The sequence below is a fragment of the Phocoena sinus genome, chromosome 2, assembly GCF_008692025.1.
Source record: "Phocoena sinus isolate mPhoSin1 chromosome 2, mPhoSin1.pri, whole genome shotgun sequence".
Lineage (NCBI taxonomy): Eukaryota > Metazoa > Chordata > Mammalia > Artiodactyla > Phocoenidae > Phocoena > Phocoena sinus.
Window position 1 is genome coordinate 80,843,543 of NC_045764.1, and position 18,534 is coordinate 80,862,076.

General features: G+C 38.0%; 1 protein-coding gene across 5 annotated transcripts in view; it reads left to right on the forward strand.

Moving 5' to 3' along the window:
- WDR72 (WD repeat domain 72) overlaps positions 1 to 18,534 on the forward strand; it is a 211,370-nt gene that overhangs the window by 13,046 nt on the left and 179,790 nt on the right. For 4 of the 5 annotated variants that reach the window (XR_004348550.1, XM_032623443.1, XM_032623444.1 and 1 more), the window contains exons 2-4: positions 5,960 to 6,124; positions 11,928 to 12,034; positions 18,031 to 18,109. Coding sequence is in view for 4 of the 5 variants with exons in the window: in XM_032623443.1 (XP_032479334.1) it covers positions 5,960 to 6,124; positions 11,928 to 12,034; positions 18,031 to 18,109 (351 nt within the window). In the remaining variant the exon portion in view is untranslated. Of the gene's footprint in view, positions 1 to 5,959; positions 6,125 to 11,927; positions 12,039 to 18,030; positions 18,110 to 18,534 lie in introns of those variants that run through there. The other variant, XM_032623446.1, reaches the window with a different exon arrangement.

The window sequence follows — 18,534 nt, forward strand, 5'->3', positions numbered from 1 at the left end:
TTGTCTTCAGTAAAGGGGTTTGACGTTTGTCTTTGTGTTTGAGGCTGGCGAGGCAGACTCAGTGTCAGGGCATGTCCCTGAAGAGAGCTATTTATGACAAGGTAAACAATTCCAGTGTCCAGTAGACACCAGCCACAAAACCCCATTTGCCTCATATTTATTTTTCTGCTAGCCTCAGATCAGACAAGTCAGAGAGATAAAAGCAACTTGTTACAGGGAAGAAGACGAAGGTGAGAAGGAAGATGGGGGCTGTAATGGTGTGTTGTCTTCTCTAGTGCTTTCTCGTAATTATGGAGAAAGGACCAGGAAGCATTAGCACAGCTTTTAGAGACGATGTAGGCCACACTGGTGCCTGAATGGATAAGACGTTTTATTGTTGTTGTTTTACTTGACTATTTGCTTTTTGTTATTTATTTTTGTTTATTTTTAAAGAAATACCGACATAAAGACTTTTGCTTAGCCTGTCACTAAGACTCTCTGGTGGGGAAGCCTGGGTTGTCTTTGTCGTGGTGTGCAGGAGGAGAGTCCTAGGTGGAGTCTTAAGAGACCAGGTTCCAGTTCTTACTCAGCCACTCTCTACTTGGGTTACTTTGGCCAAGTAAACAATTTTCCTGAGCTTTCATTCTCTTGTCTGTAGAAGGAGGGAGGGGGATGATAGTGATCTTCAAGGCTCCCTTTTGGCTGCAACTTAGGGTCGCCAGTGGCCCTAAGATGCCTATAGCATACCCAGTTCAGTTTGGATTTCAGATAAACAATAAATAATTTTTATAAGCATGTCCCATAAAAAAGTCAATTTTTAAAATTATAAGCATGTCCCAAATCTTGTCTAGGACATACTTACACTAAAAATATTATTTGTTGTTTACCTGAAATTCAAATTTAACTAGACATCTTGTATTTTTATTCGCTAAATCTGAGGACCCTAATATACCTGAAGTTGTTGATTAAAAGATCATCATAGATTTTAGAAGTAATAATAGCATGTATACTTTTTTAAAATTAATCAATTATTAATTAATTAATTTTTGGCTGTGTTGGGTCTTTGTTGTGCGGGATTTCTCTAGTTGCGGCGAGTGGGGACTACTCTTTACTGTGGTGCGCAGGCTTCTCATTGCGGTGGCTTCTCTTGTTGCAGAGCACAGGCTCTAGGCGCGCGGGCTTCAGTAGTTGTGGCACGTGGGCTCAGTAGTTGTGGCTCACGGGCTCTAGGGCGTGCGGGCTACAGTACTTGTGGTGCACGGACTTAGTTGCTCCACGGCATGTGCGGTCTTCCCAGACCAGGGCTAGAACCCGTGTCTCCTGCATTGGCAGGCAGATTCTTAACCACTGCACCACCAGGGAAGCCAGCATGTACATTTTTATGGCCAAATGTTCTAGTATAAGTTCACAGGAGTTTTGAGAAAAGAAACTGTAGTGACAGTATTCTAAAAGAATGGAAGGAAATCTCACACTGAGAAAGGCATTGCTAGAAAGTGATAGTCACATTGTCTGCCCACAGGGTAAAATTACAGTGATTCATTTCCTCATTCAATAAACATTTACTGAATGACAATTATGAACAAAGAATTATGACAAGCATTTTCTGTAGAGACTCACCTCTTTTCACATCAGTTCTGCAAGGTAATTATTTTTCCCATTTTGTAGTTGAGAAAACTGAGGATCAAGGAATATTTTCTAGCTATTAATGTAGGAAAAAGACCAAGATTTTTATGACTCCTTCTATTATATTTTCTTGCCTCTTTTCACAATAAAATATATTTTGAATTAAATTAATGGAGATGGTGGCATGCTGGATAGAACCTAATGATCAACCTAGAATTGGAAACTTTGTATTTCTATCCATCTGAGTGGAACACAAAAAAGGGAAATGGAGGAGTTACTTTCCCCAGAACATAAGTTCTAACAGAACAAGAAGACTCTCTATTTCTTCTAGGAAAATCACATCACCTTTCCTTCAATTCCTCATCAGCACTGTAAGAGTTTACTGCCTCATTCTAGGGCTTCCCTGGTGGCTCAGTGGTTGAGAGTCCGCCTGCCGATGCAGGGGACACGGGTTCGTGTCCCGGTCCGCGAAGATCCCTACGTGCCGTGGAACAGCTATGCCCGTGAGCCATGGCCGCTGAGCCTGCGCGTCTGGAGCCTGTGCTCCGCAACGGGAGAGGCCACAACAGTGAGAGGCCCGCGTACCAGAAAACAGAAAAAAAAAAAAGGGGGGGGAATCATAATGATCTTATTGAATATGGCTTTTTCTAGAAAGGAAAAATATCTACAAACTTTATGTATTTTGAATGACTAAATACCATTTGCAAACAACAGTCTGAAACCTCTCTTATTCAGAAAAACAAAACGTGGAAATTATAAAAATGAACATTTGTGTACCAAAATGTTCATTGCAGCTCTATTTACAATAGCCTGGAGATGGAAACAACCTAAGTGCCCATCATCGGATGAATGGATAAAGAAGATGTGGCACATATACACAATGGAATATTACTCAGCCTTAAAAAGAAATGAAATTGAGCTATTTGTAATGAGATGGATAGACCTAGAGTCTGTCATACAGAGTGAAGTAAGTCAGAAAGAAAAAGACAAATGCCGTATGCTAACACATATATATGGAATTTAAGGGAAAAAAATGTCATGAAGAACCTAGGGGTAAGACAGGAATAAAGACGCAGACCTACTGGAGAACGGACTTGAGGATATGGGGAGGGGGAAGGGTGAGTTTTGACAGGGTGAGAGAGAGTCATGGACATATACACACTAACAAACGTAGTAAGGTAGATAGCTAGGGGGAAGCAGCCGCAAGGCACAGGGATATTAGCTCGGTGCTTTGTGACAGCCTGGAGGGGTGGGATGGGGAGAGTGGGAGGGAGGGAGATGCAAGAGGGAAGACATATGGGAACATATGTATATGTATAGCTGATTCACTTTGTTATAAAGCAGAAACTAACACACCATTGTAAAGCAATTATACCCCAATAAAGATGTTTAAAAAAAAATAAATAAAAAAATAAAAATGAACATTTGACTTTGGATTTCCTAAAAAGGTAGGAAATCCAAGCATTATGTCACGAATGAAATTTTGGTCTTTTTTGATATGTACCTAAATTTCAATCTATATTTAAATGTATAACATTAAAATAACACATCTAAATTTAATATTATGTCTTTCATTCTTAGGTATAAATTGAATTTGTCTTTATATATAATTAAATTGTATCAAAACCAGCTTTATAATACCTACTTTAATAATTACTAGATCTAAAATAATGATTTTTCTTAAAATTATTTTTCATTATACTATTCAAAAATAACAAAATAATAAATATGTATATGAAAGGGGTTCTGAGAGACTATTTTTGAAGAAAGGGACAAAAATCAAAAGGATGGGAAAGCTGATGGAACACCAGCTATCCCTTATAGGTCACACCTCACTCTTATCTGCATAGCACCTATACATGTCCAGAGCATTGTACTGTGATGTTACATAGTAATAAAGCCACTTCGGAAAAATTGGGCATATATATATACCGCTACATAATTGAGTAATTCATTTACATAGGTATTCTACCTGCAGGCTGTGAGCTTCTTGAAGGCCATTTATCTCATTCTAAGAATTCATTGTGATATTTTGGTAGGCTGCAGTCAAAAATTTGTGTAGAAATTATCTGAAAGTCACTTAAGAGTAAAGTTTGTATGTGTGTATATGTGTGTGTTTATACAATTATTTTGATAGCTATATTGATTATATAATAAATATTGATCATATTCCTTATATAAGTAACAAAATACAATATCAGAATCTAAAATGTTGTACTTAGTGCTGTGACTTGGTACTGTGACTAGAACCAAATGAAGGAAATTTATTTGACCTTTATAATATAGTCTGTAATTTTATCCCTGTCTGTGGAAATGTTTCTTTTTTTTTTTTTTTTTTTAATGCGTTACGCGGGCCTCTCACTGTTGTGGCCTCTCCCGTTGCGGAGGACAGGCTCCGGACGCGCAGGCTCAGCGGCCATGGCTCACGGGCCCAGCCGCTCCGCGGCATGTGGGATCCTCCCAGACCGGGGCACGAACCCGCGTCCCCTGCATCGGCAGGCGGACTCTCAACCACTGCGCCACCAGGGAAGCCCTTTTTTTTTTTTTTTTTTTTTTTTTTTGAAATGTTTCTTTTTTAATGTCCATTTTTTTCCCTCCAATGGAACTGTTTATTTTAAATTGTTTTCAATTAAGCCAGATTTAGAAATCATTTAAGGGCCTGTAAACATCTATCCATAGTTTTGTTTTAGACATTCCAAAATATCATTCAGGCACTCAAATTTGGAATATAATAATTATAAATTGAGGGCTGTGTTAGAGGTTTATAATCCCTTTTCAAAGATTTTACAACTTGTCTAGACATATAATTATTTGAAATGGGACAGTATACTTCTGTCAAGGGCATGACTTTCTTCTCCACATCACAGACTTTTCCTCTAGCTTAAAGATTCTACAATAGACTGTTTTTTCCTTTGAGGTTTATTTATTTTAATTTATTCATTTTATTTTTGGCTGTGTTGGGTCTTTGTTGCTGCTCGTGGGCTTTCTCTAGTTGCGGACTGCGTGCTTCTCATTGCAGTGGCTTCTCTCGTTGCAGAGCATGGGCTCTAGGCGCGGGGGCTTCAGTAGTTGTGGCACATGGGCTTAGTTGCTCTGGGGCATGTGGGATCTTCCCGGACCAGGGCTAGAACCCATGTCCCCTGCGTTGGCAGGCGGGTTCTTAACCACTGTGCCACGAGGGAAGCCCCTGAGGTTTATTTTTGATTAGACATTTCTGGGGAATTGTACAGGGTCTCAGAAAACATGGATTTACTCTCTCTCTCTCCTGTTGATAGCAAAGCACCAAGTTTCTGGGGCTAATTTTAAAATTTTTCTGCCGAAAAAAAAAAAAAAGAGAGAGAGAGAAAGTCTGAAAAACGTGACTTCTGAGATGTGCAACCTTTTAATCTGTTACTTATTCTCACTGTACTCGCTTAGTCTCTCAGAATCTCAGAATTAGAACTGATCCCAAGAGTTATCTATTTCTCATTGTTAGTTTTCTTGTAAGTGAGGGGGATCAGATTAATGATCCCCAAAGCCATTTCTTGCCTGAAATTCTAGATTATAGTTTATGAGTAGTATAATGATAGCATAGTATGTATAATTATACCTACATGCTTTTATTTGCATTGCTGGATTTATTCCCCATAAGAATACTGAGATGTAGGCAATGTAGGTGATGGTATCCTTATTTTACTGCATATAACTGTTATAATACGGAAATAAAGGTAATAAGTGGTAAAGCAGCCCTATATCTAGGTCTCTGAATACCAGATCTGTTTTTACTACATTTAGCAATCTGGACTGTTCAGGATGAACTCTGGTTGAGATCTGATTTCTTGTGGTTTGACCTTTGTGCTTTTTGTTTTCTTACTTGGATGTGTCAGGAATCTTATGACTATTAAGGATTTTAATACACTTACAAAAATATTTACTTTTTAATAGCAAAGTTCAGATATTTGTTACTTAGATGAGGTGACATTTCTGGGGAAAGAGAGTCTGCAAAGTTGTCTTCAAATTATAGTGTGTAGATAACTCTATTCTTCTTGAAAGGCCTAGCTGGACTTTGGTGTGGGTAAGGTCACCCATAGTCAGAGCTGGGTGTGGGGTGAGTAGACTATTCCTATCCTTCTCTTGGTTAGCATCACTCATCAAGAATTGGAATAAAAATCATTCTTCTTTGACTAATTAACAATGGGCATGGTAATTTCAATGTCTGACTACATTCTTCTCTATTTGACGGGGACACACCTTTCTCCACAGCTCTGGGAGAACACATCGTTCAAGTTTGTATCATTATAAACATTTATGAGATGATCAGTTTTCAAAATTTACAAATGATAACTGTGTACACGTCTTCCCATCTCTGTGTGTCCAGGATTCCTTTACCATGAGGTCCTCCCTACAGGCGGTGGCACTCTGGGGAAGGAAGGCACCTCCTCACAGCATCACTGCCATCATGATCACTGATGACCAGCAAATGATTGTGACAGGAAGTCAAGAGGGTCAACTCTGCCTCTGGAATCTCTCATCTGAACTAAAGGTTAGTGAAAACTATTACTATTGAAGCAGACAGAGCTCATAAAATAAACACAGCGTGCTTTTTATACCTGCAATGACAGTGGAAGTTTTGCATGGTTGTTAAAAAGGTACTTACCAAAGTAATAAATGGGTTTTACTTTTGAATTTGGAAAAATGAAGTATTATATGATGGATCAAGATCATATGTGAAAATTATATTATGAATAGCACCAATCTTAGCTACCAGTTAAGTGTTATCATCCTTTAAGCTATGCTGAGTTTTACTATTTTATATCCTGAATTATATGTTTAAGTAACTGAACTACACACATGTAAGTACAATTCTAAAAATTATGGCTCATTAATCTAAACAAAGGGCACCCTTGAAAACCACTATTAACTAAATGAGTAATATTTTAATTATCTGGGTGTTTCTGCCAGTTTGGCCTTCTTGCCATTCTTTTTTTTTTTTTTTTTTTTTTTTTTTTTTTTACGGGACGCGGGCCTCTCACTGCTGTGGCCTCTCCCGTTGCGGAGCACAGGCTCCGAACGCGCAGGCTCAGCGGCCAGGGCTCACGGGCCCAGCCGCTCCGCGGCATGTGCGATCTTCCCAGACCAGGGCACGAGCCCGTGTCCCCTGCATCGGCAGGCGGACTCCCAACCACTGCGCCACCAGGAAAGCCCCTTCTTGCCATTCTTTTAGTCTCTGCTTGCCTGTGATTTTTACAGGTCACATTGAAAAGCTCTAAATCCAATTTACTATTGTCGTCCTCCTATTTCAGAACCTGACCTCACCTAGGATTTGGCCCACTGATTAGCGATTAATTGTCCTTGTCCCAACTCATAAACATTTAACATATTGGAATAGATATTTGCTTAGCTCTAGGAGCCTCTAGACCTAATTTGAACACTTAAACTAATGATGTACTTAAAGTATACTGCCCTCATTAGGAAGCCTTTTAAAGATCAAAGACTATTTTTAGCCTTTAAAGTTTGTCACTTTAAAACCTAAATTAACAATTAATTGTAATTCTATTTTATAGTGTAATTAATTAACATCTGTCATCACTGAGCAGTTACACTACAGGACTGCCAAAAACTGCAAGCAGACCAGCTCAGCTCAATGTTTATGAACATTCCTAAAAGAAGGACTGGGTATTATTGCAACAGCTGAGCTTTGAAATTGGCCCTTGCCTTTATTATCTCTTACAGTCTAAACTTAAGATCCTAAATGGCTTAAACTATCTTGCTACTTTTTTTAATGTTGGAGTGTAGTGTTTCCTGGCTGAAGTAGTTGTCTTGTAATATGTAGGTTGCTATACGCTTAAGAAATTTGGAATCCTAGCATCTATATCTTTTTACGTATGTTCCTGGTATTTATTCAACATTCATTTATTGGGTGCATTTTATAAGTTAGGCAGTACGGTGGGAACCTGAGTTCAAACGTGAATGAGAAGACCTGGTACTGGCTGCCCAACTGGTTGCAGTGTCGTAGAGGAAGGACATAGGCTAGTAACTGCCGGTGCAGTTATGTTATAATACAGGGTGCTCTTTGTGGGGGTCAGTCTGTACTTCATCTTCAGTGGGAATAGTTATTTCATGCTTTTATTAGGAGCAAGTCTTCTGCTTGGGGTTAGAGCAATGGGAAGGGCGATGCTATTGGCATCTAGTGGGCAGAGGTCAGGGATGCTGTAAACATTCCGTAGTGCACATGACAGCCCCTCACAGCAAAAAATTATTCCACCCCAAATTCTAATAGTTGCTGATATTGAGAAATCACAGTTACAAATATGAGGTGGGAATGGGAATCAGATTGGCAGGGGTGTAAGGAATAGAAGAATCATTGAGAAGACTTAAGAAGGAGATTGGATTAGTTTTATGTTTTGGAAATTCACTGAGAGGACATTGTGAAAAAGTTAGTAACACAAGTAAGATATTGATTAGTATAGGTGTGAGATTTTCCACATAAGAGTTTTCCTTAAGATTCTCTATGGCTAGTCATAGGACCAGAAAGAATGAACACCTTCTCTTATTTTTCCTTTGAATCTTGCTCCTACATGACAATGGGTCAACTATTAGCAGGCAAGATTCTAGGCTTTTCAAAAATCAGGGCATTTTTGAGTTCTCAACAAATCCTCTTGGTATCTGTAAGATAGTCACGTGGGTGTTCCATCACTGATATTTTAATGCTTAGTAGTTTAATTTGATTTTTGTTTTAGAATATATAGATAAAGGAATAATTCACCCAGAGGAAGAAGAACAGAGGCCTTGAAGACAAGAGAGATTTTAAGAGAGGTTATGACCACGTGGTTGATTGAGTGGCTGTAGGGCAGCTTGGGGCCGATGGGCATAGCAGGGGAAGACGGTAGGAAGGGGAGAAGGACACTGCAGGGAGGTGGGGTGTAAAATGAACTGGGAGCTCTTTCTTTCTTCCTTGTACTAAATGTGGAAAGCTTCTTCCCCTCTCCAAAAGGGTTTAGGTAAGAGAATAATCACGGTCTGTGGTCTTAAACGCTCACTCATCACCAAATAAAGTGGGAAAACAAACCTAAGGACACTTACTTATGCAGTCATTAGACGAACTACACAGATGCTTTTTGTCACAGGTGTAGATACCTCCTTCAGGTTTCTCAGAGTCTAGTGTAGGAGACAGACATGTAATTAGGAAGCTGTAAAGTGGTGGGATACACACTGTCTCTATGAATTCGACCTTACTATGTATCTTATATAAGTAGAATCATACAGTATTTATCCTTTTGCAACTGGCTTATTTCACTAAACACAATGTCCTCATACATGTTATAGGATAAGTCAGAATATCCTTCCCGTTTAAGGCTCAATAACATTCCATTGTATTTATATACCACATTTTGTTTATCCATTCCCCAGCGGACATTTGGATTGCTTCCAAACCTTTTGACCATTGTGAACGATGCTGCCATGAACCTGGGTGTATAAACATATGTTTGAGTCCCTGCTTTCACTTTTTTGGGCTGTACTCATGGACTGATGGATTATATGGTAGTTCTATTTTAACATTTTTGAGGAACTGCTAAACTGTTTTCTACAGTGGCTGCACCATTTTGTATTCCCACTAGCAGTGTGCAAGGGTTCCCATTTTCTCAACATCTTCACCAACACTTGTTATTTTCTATTGCTGTTGCTGTTTTCTTAATAGCCATCCTAATCAGTGAGAAGTGTGCTCTTCAAGGGAAAGACTTTCTGAGGGTGATGCCTGAGCTGAATTCTAAAGGATGTATCAGACATGAACAGGAAAAGCAGGTGGGAGGAGATTGCAGACAGAATGATAAGTGTGTGTGTGGAAGGCGGGACTATTTTGCCTTCAGGGAACTGGTGAAAGTAGTTGAGCAGACCTGGAACATAAAGGGCAAATTAGAGGTGATAGGCACATCTGGAAAGGACAGAGCAGACTCAATGTGGAATCTGACATGCTGAGGAGATTAGATTTTTTTTTTTTTTTAACTAGCAATCGCTAACACTTTGTGCTAATTAAAAGCAGTGGTAATATTAAGGGATTTTGAGGAGATGACATAATACTATTTTATTATATTTGTAATTTAGAATATCACTTGGTATTAAGGGCACATTGAAGGGAGAAGGAGATGAGGTAAGTCCCATACTACCAGGGACTTTGGGCAGAAGGCTTCTACAGTAATGTACTCAGGAAAGTTCTTGACTATGAACTAAATCAGTGGCAATGGGAATGAAGAGGAGATGAAACCGGGAATGATATTAAGAGGAGAGTATGGACAGAACTCAGAAACCAGTTGGTTGTGAGCTAAAGGCGCAGGAACAGCCAAAGATACCTTCCAGATTTGGGGTTTGGGTGATGGGTAGGACTGCTAGAATGAGAGTATCATGTTTCTGTATAAGAAATAGAGAGGATTAGAGAATAGGAATAGGGAGGGAAAGAAGCTGATTTAAGGTCTGTACATCTTGGAGTATCCAAGCATTCATTAAGGGATTGTGTACACATCTCAGACTTTCCCTGTCCATGGGTGGTGGGATGGTGGGGTGCAGGGGAGCTGGAGAATAAATGTCTCCCTGTCCTGGGCTGCTCATCACGTGTCTAGGTTAAGCATTCTGCTTCCAGGCTCAGGGTCTGACTCCCAAAGCCCTGTGCTTTCCCCAAAACTTTGTGAGGTCTGCCAATGGGGAGCTTCTCCAAGTCCCATGCTAGGAACTTCATCACTTGGGCCTTTCGGTATTGATTGCTGGCATTCATCATACCTGCGAGCATAGCAAAAGGTGAACTCTGAACATTCTCTCAGGTATATTCTCTTATAGTATCGGTATGTTCTATTTTTCTTCCTGTTTTATACTCAGAAGGAAACACAACAGTGACAAAATGAAGAATAGCAATGTTGAGTAGAGAAAAAGAATAAAGGTCTTGGTCAAAATCTAGGTCTGTTATTTACCAACTCTGTAGTGTTGGGCAAATGACTTCCATTCTTCAAGCCCTAATTTCCTCAACTGTGAAATGGGGATTAAACCCTGTTCATAGTTGCATGAGTGCCTGGAATATGGTATATGCTCATCAAGTTGTGTGTTCTTTTCCCTTTTCTATTTGTGCTGTGGTGGGAGTGAGGGGGACCAATGCTTCATAAAGGTGGAGCCCATGAATAGAAGTAAAGTTTTCCTGGATTTCATCATGGCAACGACTAGGCGTGATTGTAGAGGTTTTTGTTATTCTTCACAGCAGAACGTGTGATAAAATGAGGAGGTTATAGTGAATTGTCACAGCTTAGTCAACTACATGTGAAGATTTAGTAGCAGAATGAAGACTTCATATAAAAGGCAATGGTGTTCTCTTCTGACATTTTGTCCATAGTGGATTTTCTCTGGAAGAGGAGTATCTTTGATTTGCCCTGATTCATTGCTTAATTTGGCCTGTAATATATAGGGCAAGGGTTAAATTCATAGAAGTACTCTTTCCCAAGTGTGATGATAGGGAAAGATAGTATGTTGTTTTCTGAAATGGAACCTGTATTTCCCAGGAGGAAGGTAGAGAACTTGGATTGTAAGTGATTAGAACCAACTGCAAAATGCTCTTTGTAGCACGAGAAATTTATTCTGATAACAGATCTTTTAAAGAAATAATTCTGATTAATATAGAAATAAGAGGAAGGCAGAGAACAATTATGTTATGAAATAATTTGTTCTTATTGTTATGGTTGGATTATGAGGAACAGATTTCTTTCACACATGAGATAATGGAAGAATTAGTCCTTGGTGTCATTTTTAAAATTCACACATAGGAGAAAAAGTTGGCATTTTGCAATGGCATTTTAACTAAGTTGGCTTAGTTAAAATTTTATTTCTAATGTTGATAAGTTAATTTTTACTATTTCTGAGGCAGGAATTCAAATAAGGCGTTATAATGGTTACAAAAAGCGTAATATTTTCTCTGCATTATTTTGTAAACTCATTTCTGAATTCTGAAATCTGCACATAAATATGCTACTATTGTTTGAGGCACATTTTGTGCGTAATAAATGTCAACACTGATTTATTTGTATTCAAAACCTAGATGTTGTAAAACAGGTCCAGCAGTCATCTAGGTTTCATGACAGATGCAAAACAAAAAACAAAAAAAATGTGTATAACACAGTTCCTTTACCTAGAAGTTTATTATCTTGGGGATTTTGATATGCCATATATCAGTTTTCCTGAAACTTATGTACAGCAAAAACATAATATAACAGCATTCCTAATTAGAATTATGAATAATTATATAATGTCATGTTATATTCTTCTACTAAAAAGTTTACAGCTATTTAAAAACTTACCCTCATCATTTTCAGATTTCGGCCAAAGAACTTCTTTTTGGTCATTCAGCTTCAGTGACGTGTTTGGCGAGAGCGAGAGACTTCTCTAAACATCCCTTCGTAGTTAGTGCTGCTGAAAATGGGTAGGTAAGATGTGTGGAACTGTGCACCTGTTTCTGTTCCTTTTCCCTTTTTAAAAACTCTGATGGGATACAGAATTCTAGGGCTGAAGGAAACTTTAGTGATTAACATATTCCTTTTACATATAGGAAAAGTTAGATCTTGAATGGTTGAATAACTTGTGTGACAGTCCCAAGGAAAGTAATCAGTACTATGACTCCCGATCTTTAAACATCCCAACGTGTATCAGGCCTTGTGGCTGCCTCATTGTGTAAAGGATGTTGGCAAATGCCACCTATTATAGAACTGAAAATGGAAAAGTCTGGGCGCTTGTCTTTTTTCATGTAGTAACTCACTTTGAGCTATTAAGCAAATCCCTGCAAGCCTTCATAGTTTCGTGGAACAATTCAGCAGTTACGATCTTTATGTTGTACACTTGTCTGATATCATTTTAAAACAGAGGAGAGGACTCACTTGTAAATGGGATGTGGGAGGGAGAAGGAGAAGGAACATAGTGATCTGGGTGTAGTTTCATGGAAGGAGGTTTGTTCCAATGAAACAGGACTTAGCTGTAGGAAAAAGCCCCACTGATGGAAGAGCTACTGTGAACTACTCTGCTGATGAGATGTTTGCCAAAGTATACTCAAGAATGCGGAATCCATTCAGCATGTGTCTGTGAATGAGGGATTGGGTTGCTGGTTGATACAAGAGAATCTCCTCCTTTTTTTATTTTTAACCCAAGGAGAAATTATATGGCTTAGAATTCTGAGACGCAAAAGAAGAATGAGGAATCAAGTGTCCAACTTTTAAAAATGGAACAGTTTAACAAAATGGCTAGTGGTACAGACATCAAAGAGATACCTATTCTCATAGCTTATAGCAAAGCCATAACTGTTATACTTAGAGAGATTGAACTTTGGATGAAGCTAAAATGAAATGTCCTAGTACATTCTTTTTAAACAACTGCTTAGCTTTCGTACACTAGGGCTGCCTCGAAGCCTGCTACATAGGCTGAGATATTTATTCCCAATCTAGAGAATTTGGGGGATGGTTAGTTTTTCTGAGACTACTGGCACAGTTGATAAAATTAATAGCTGAGTGAGAAATAGATCTGAAAAGTATAACTGAGTTCCACCTTGAGGTTTTTGTCCACAGTGGTCTAGCTCCAAAAAATAAACTAGGAGTTAATGGACATATTCTTGATGATAGATGAATTCAGCTGTATAAGTCCTGTAAATATGATTGTTAAAGAGCCAAGGAGTCTGGTTGGTCTTCCTTTTCCAAGATGATTTGAATTTTCTAGAAGTCTATTTCTTTGGGGTCTGACACCTTGCATCTATGAGATTCTCCTTAGGCAGCACCTACACTTTAGCTACTGCATACTTAGCAAATCCTAATTCAATCTGCTGAAACTTGTTAAAATTACTAGGTTCGACCTATTACTTCCTAAGTAACAATGATTTTTTTTTTTTTTTTTAGCTTTTAAAAGTCCCAGGAAGTGACCGTTGGCTTAGCATTTCTGCTTCCAACGTTGTCAGATTCATGCTGATCATGACTTGCTTCTTGACTTAGTTTTTCATTTTTTTCACTTAGTATTACTTCATCTATAGGCAAAAATCCTAATATTCAGGAATCCCAGTGAATTTCAGGATGAATGAAAGGAAATAAACACCTGGAACCTGATGTTGAAATGATGGAATGCCGAAGAAAAAGAGAAGAGCCTGAAAGTAGGCAATGAGGAAAAGCAGATTACCTTTAAAGGAAAGTTAATTAAACTGAGAGCTGACTTCTTAACAGTAAAATGAGAATTAGATAGCAGTGAAATATCTTTTAAAAGTTGAGAGAAAATATCTATCAATTTAGAGTTATATCTCTAGCAAAAACATCTTCAAAAAATTAGGGCAAAACAGTAATATTTAAGACAAATACTGACAGTGTTCACTGCCAACAGACCCTCTATATGTAAAGAAATTCTAAATTATGTTTTTCAGTAAGAATAATGATTTCAGAAGGAAGATGTGATGGAAAAAGGAATATTGAACAAAACCCAGCAAAGTTTTAGAAAATTTAAATAAGCACAGATTATATTACAATATGGTTTATATGCACCTCCCATCCACCTCCCCCTCACATACACAAAATCCTAATCAACAACTGCATATCATAAGCGTAGTGATCAGACTCCACATGTTCTGGTGTTCTAGAGGTGGGTAAAGATGGTGATTAACCTTAGACTTTAAGCTAGATATACATGCTGACATTTCCAGGGTAGCTGCTAAGAGAACAGACAAAAGAAATAAAAATGAAAGAAACAGAATATATAACTTCCAATTTAAAAAAAGAAAAAGAATGTTGTTTAATCTAAAGGGGACAACAATAAATGAGACAAATAGCACAAAATAAGGTAATTGAAATAAACCTGAATAAACCAGTAATCTCAATTGAGTAAAGGGACTAAGCCCATCAGTTAAATTACAAAGATTGTCAGACAATTTAAAAAATAAAAACAGCATAAGGATATATAAAAGTTAAAAGTAAATGGATGGAAAGAGATTTATTGGGCAAATACTAATGAAATTAATGTTAATATAGCCATTTTAGCATTATATTAATAAATATATATAGTTAATAAAACCTTAAGGCAAAAAAGGCTTGACATTGATAAAGAGAGTTATTACTATTAATAAAATTTCCAACTACCAGTAAGAGATGACACTAGAGAGATAGGCAGGCAGGCACCCAGCCTTAGAGTCTTCTAGGATAGTGTTCATCAAACCTAAGCCTGCATCAGGACCACTTTCAGAGCTTGTTTAAATACAGATTTCTCGGCCCCATTCCCCGTGATACAGGTTTAGTAGGTCTGGGCTGAGGTTCAAGAACTTGCATTTCTGACATGTTCCTGGAGAGTGCTATGCTGCTGGTTTAGAGGAAAATATTTGAAATAGTGGGTACCCCACGTTTGGGGCAGTGAGAGAATGTGTGAGTTCAAGAATGACTTGGGAAAATCATTGGTGATGACACCATTCACTGAGAATGAGAACAAAGGAGGGAAGGTGTTATGCCTCATTTTAAGTACGAGGAGTGTGAAGTCCTGCAAGTCATCCAGGTGGAAACATCTAATTACTAGTTGTATGTGGAAATCTAGAGTCCAGTGAATAGGTCTGGGCTTCCAACATCATATAGTTGGTGCCTGCAGTCATGGGAGTAGATGACTCATCAAGAGAGAGTGTGAAATTTGAGAATGTAAGAAAGCCTAAGATACTAAGGAAAACCAACATTTAAGAAATGCGCGTAAGAAGATGGGAGCTTGAGAATGCCAAAGAAAACCCAAAAGTGTAACTGAAGACAAAAGTGAGTTTGAAGAATGTCATGGACTTGTAATTCAAGAGGGCAAACCAAACATTCATATGTATCTCCTTTCCCTCTAGATGCTTCATTAAAATTTGAGCAAAATGATAACAGTGTTATAAGCACACAAATATGAGAATAAGAATAGGGCCAAGAGAAAACAGTGTACTTTTTTTTTTTTTTTTTTTTTACGGTACGCGGGCCTCCCACTATTGTGGCCTCTCCTGTCGTGGAGCACAGGCTCTGGACGCGCAGGCCCAGCGGACATGGCCCACGGGCCCAGCCACTCCGCGGCATGTGGGATCCTCCCAGACCAGGGCACGAACCCGTGCCCCCTGCATCGGCAGGCGGACTCTCAACCACTGCGCCACCAGGGAAGCCCAAAACAGTGTATTTTTGAGAGATAGAAAGTGGATGAAAGAGTAGTGACTGATTTATGTATCCATTGAACGAATTTTTATTGAAGCGCTCAAGTGGGGATGTACAGTTGAATAAGAAAGAAAGGCTCTTTCTCAAGGAGTTTTTAGGGGGAATATAATAATATTCTAATATTATATGTTATGGATTTTTTCCTGTGTGATTTTCTTTTCATTGAAATTTAAAAAAAATTTGGAAATTGTTAATTTTTTATAATTGAAGGTGATTTAATCTATGTACAAAGTTGGGGAACAGTATTTGAAAAGAAAAAGAAGAATGTTCATTTTAACAGTTAATTTTCATGTCTTCCTATTAGATACATAACTGAGCAGTTCCAGCTAAAATGCCAATGCTACTTTTGATATACAACACATTTGCTTTTCTTTCTTTAATAGAATTGATTGGCAAGGAGTCAGTTTTTACTATGTGTTATTTTTGTATTTTTTTCCAATTTAAGGTAGAAAATAAGAAGATAAGCAAACAAACAGGGAAGGCATTAGAATCCAAGAGAGTTTAGAAACATTAGTATCACTGGGAGAGCTTTTATTGATGCCCAGGCTCCAACCTTAGAAACTGTGATTTAATTAGTCTGGCTTGATGTCTAGGTTGGGTCCCAGACATCAGTATTTTTAAAAACCTCCCCGATAAGTCTAACGTAGAGCCAGAGTTTTAGAACCACTGGTTTAGAGATAGAGTTATCTAGAAACAGGTTAACTGACCAGGAGCTTTGCAAAACCCCACATGCCAGGACCACAACACAGAGCCATGAAATTAGAATCTCTGAGGAGAAATTTTTATATATTCACAGGTGATTCCTGATGCACAGCTAGAGCTGAGAACCACACTGATAAACTCAGATTTTTTGTAGAGCTAAAATTTTATATTGATGGCTGCTTAAAGTTCCATTTCTTTACATATATATATATATATATATATATATATATATATATATACATACACACACATATCCTTTCTTATTTTTCACACACACACACACACACACACACACACACACACACTTTCCCCGTTTTATTGAGTTGCATGTCTTTTCAGATTACCTCAAATCCTTTCTGGCATACAGTTGGATATAAACAGAGAGAAATAAAATCACTATGAATATTTAGTTCTATATCTAGGACATGGTTTTTCAACCTCAGCACTAATGACATTGTGGACCATGGAAGAATTCTTTGCTGTGAGGGACTATCCTGTGTGTTGTAGGATGTTTGGCAGCATCCCTGGCCTTTCCCCACTAGATGCCAGTATCGTGTTCCTAGTTGTGACAACTAAAAATGTCTCTAAGCATTGTCAAATGTCCTTTGTGGGGGCAGAATCAGCCTAGGTTGAGAACCATTGATTTAAAGATTGATTTCCAGTGTTTGGCTAATAAAACCCCCAAAGCCTGCAAACACCAAATGCATATAGCATTTACCGTTATTGGTCCGTATCTTTTGCTTCTTAATAGCAGCTCTCCCTTAAAGCCAATAAAACTTTCATTTTTCTTCCTTGGAAAATTTTGCTTATGTGTTGAAACTGTCAAAACTGAAGAATATTACCAAACAACTCTGAAACAGCCATTCTGGTTTTTGTGAACTGAAATCATACAGATTTAAACTGCCCTATACTGGATGTATTTGTAACTGTATTTCATAACTGTATCTGTATCGTTGTAACATATATGTAACCAAGTCAGAGTTTTCTAAACAATGAGAATTTTCTAACAATTTAGTGGCAAGGATGGTTTCAGGATTTCAGGAGAAGCAAAGAAATAAAGCGTATCAATGATAGACCAAAGGTGGCCTCTTGGTGGCACTGTTTATTTTTATAAAAATGATACCTGAGCTCCAGAAGATGCAACACTTGATGTATTATGTTTTTCAGAATATGTAGTTTAAATTCAATAAAATAAATCATTTTCAAGAAGATGCAGTTTCCATAGAAAGATTGTTGTACTGTCACTCTCCCAGGCTGTGATAGCTGCATCCCCACAATTTTTTGTAGGTCAGGTTGGCACTCAAGTAAGGTTTGTAGGCTGGTGGCAGGGTGTAATTACCAAAACAAAAAGACATAGATACAGCATGTCATCCCTGCTAATGACCACAACATTTTCTTGCCCAGTAATCTGTAACAAAAAGCCACATAAACAATCAGACTGCCTTTAAGTGCAGCACTAAAGAAAAACTTGGTGGCACAAAAATTATTCCAGCCAACTGAGTGGAAATGACAGAGAATAATACAAAGTTATCTCTGCTAGGGAGATGTGTGTTTGGAATGTCACCAATGGACAGTGCGTGGAGAAGGCCACACTTCCTTACAGGCACACTGCAATCTGTGTAAGTATGTTCACTTCCTTGAGAACATCTCCAGATGCTACAGCTGCTTCAGAGCATTTGCTAAGCACACATTTAAAGACATGTCTTTAGAGGAATTATTTTCTTGAATTTTTTTTTATCATTAGAATAGAATACTGTCAGTTATCATCTGTTATTTTTGGCATTTTTCTTTTCCCAAAGTAACTATTCAACCAATTATTTTTTCTTATTCTTTCTCTTATTTCTGTATCTTTCTAACATAGACAAATCTGAAAAACAATTTCCTTATTTTTCCTTAGTTACACTCACAAAACACACACGTGAAATGATTCCATTTTATTGACATACAGTTTTATAAAGCAAAAAAGTTTTTTTTTTTCTGCTTCCAGTTTAAACCTTTTTTGGATGAATAGGTTCTGAATTTCTTATTTATGAAAACAGAGCAA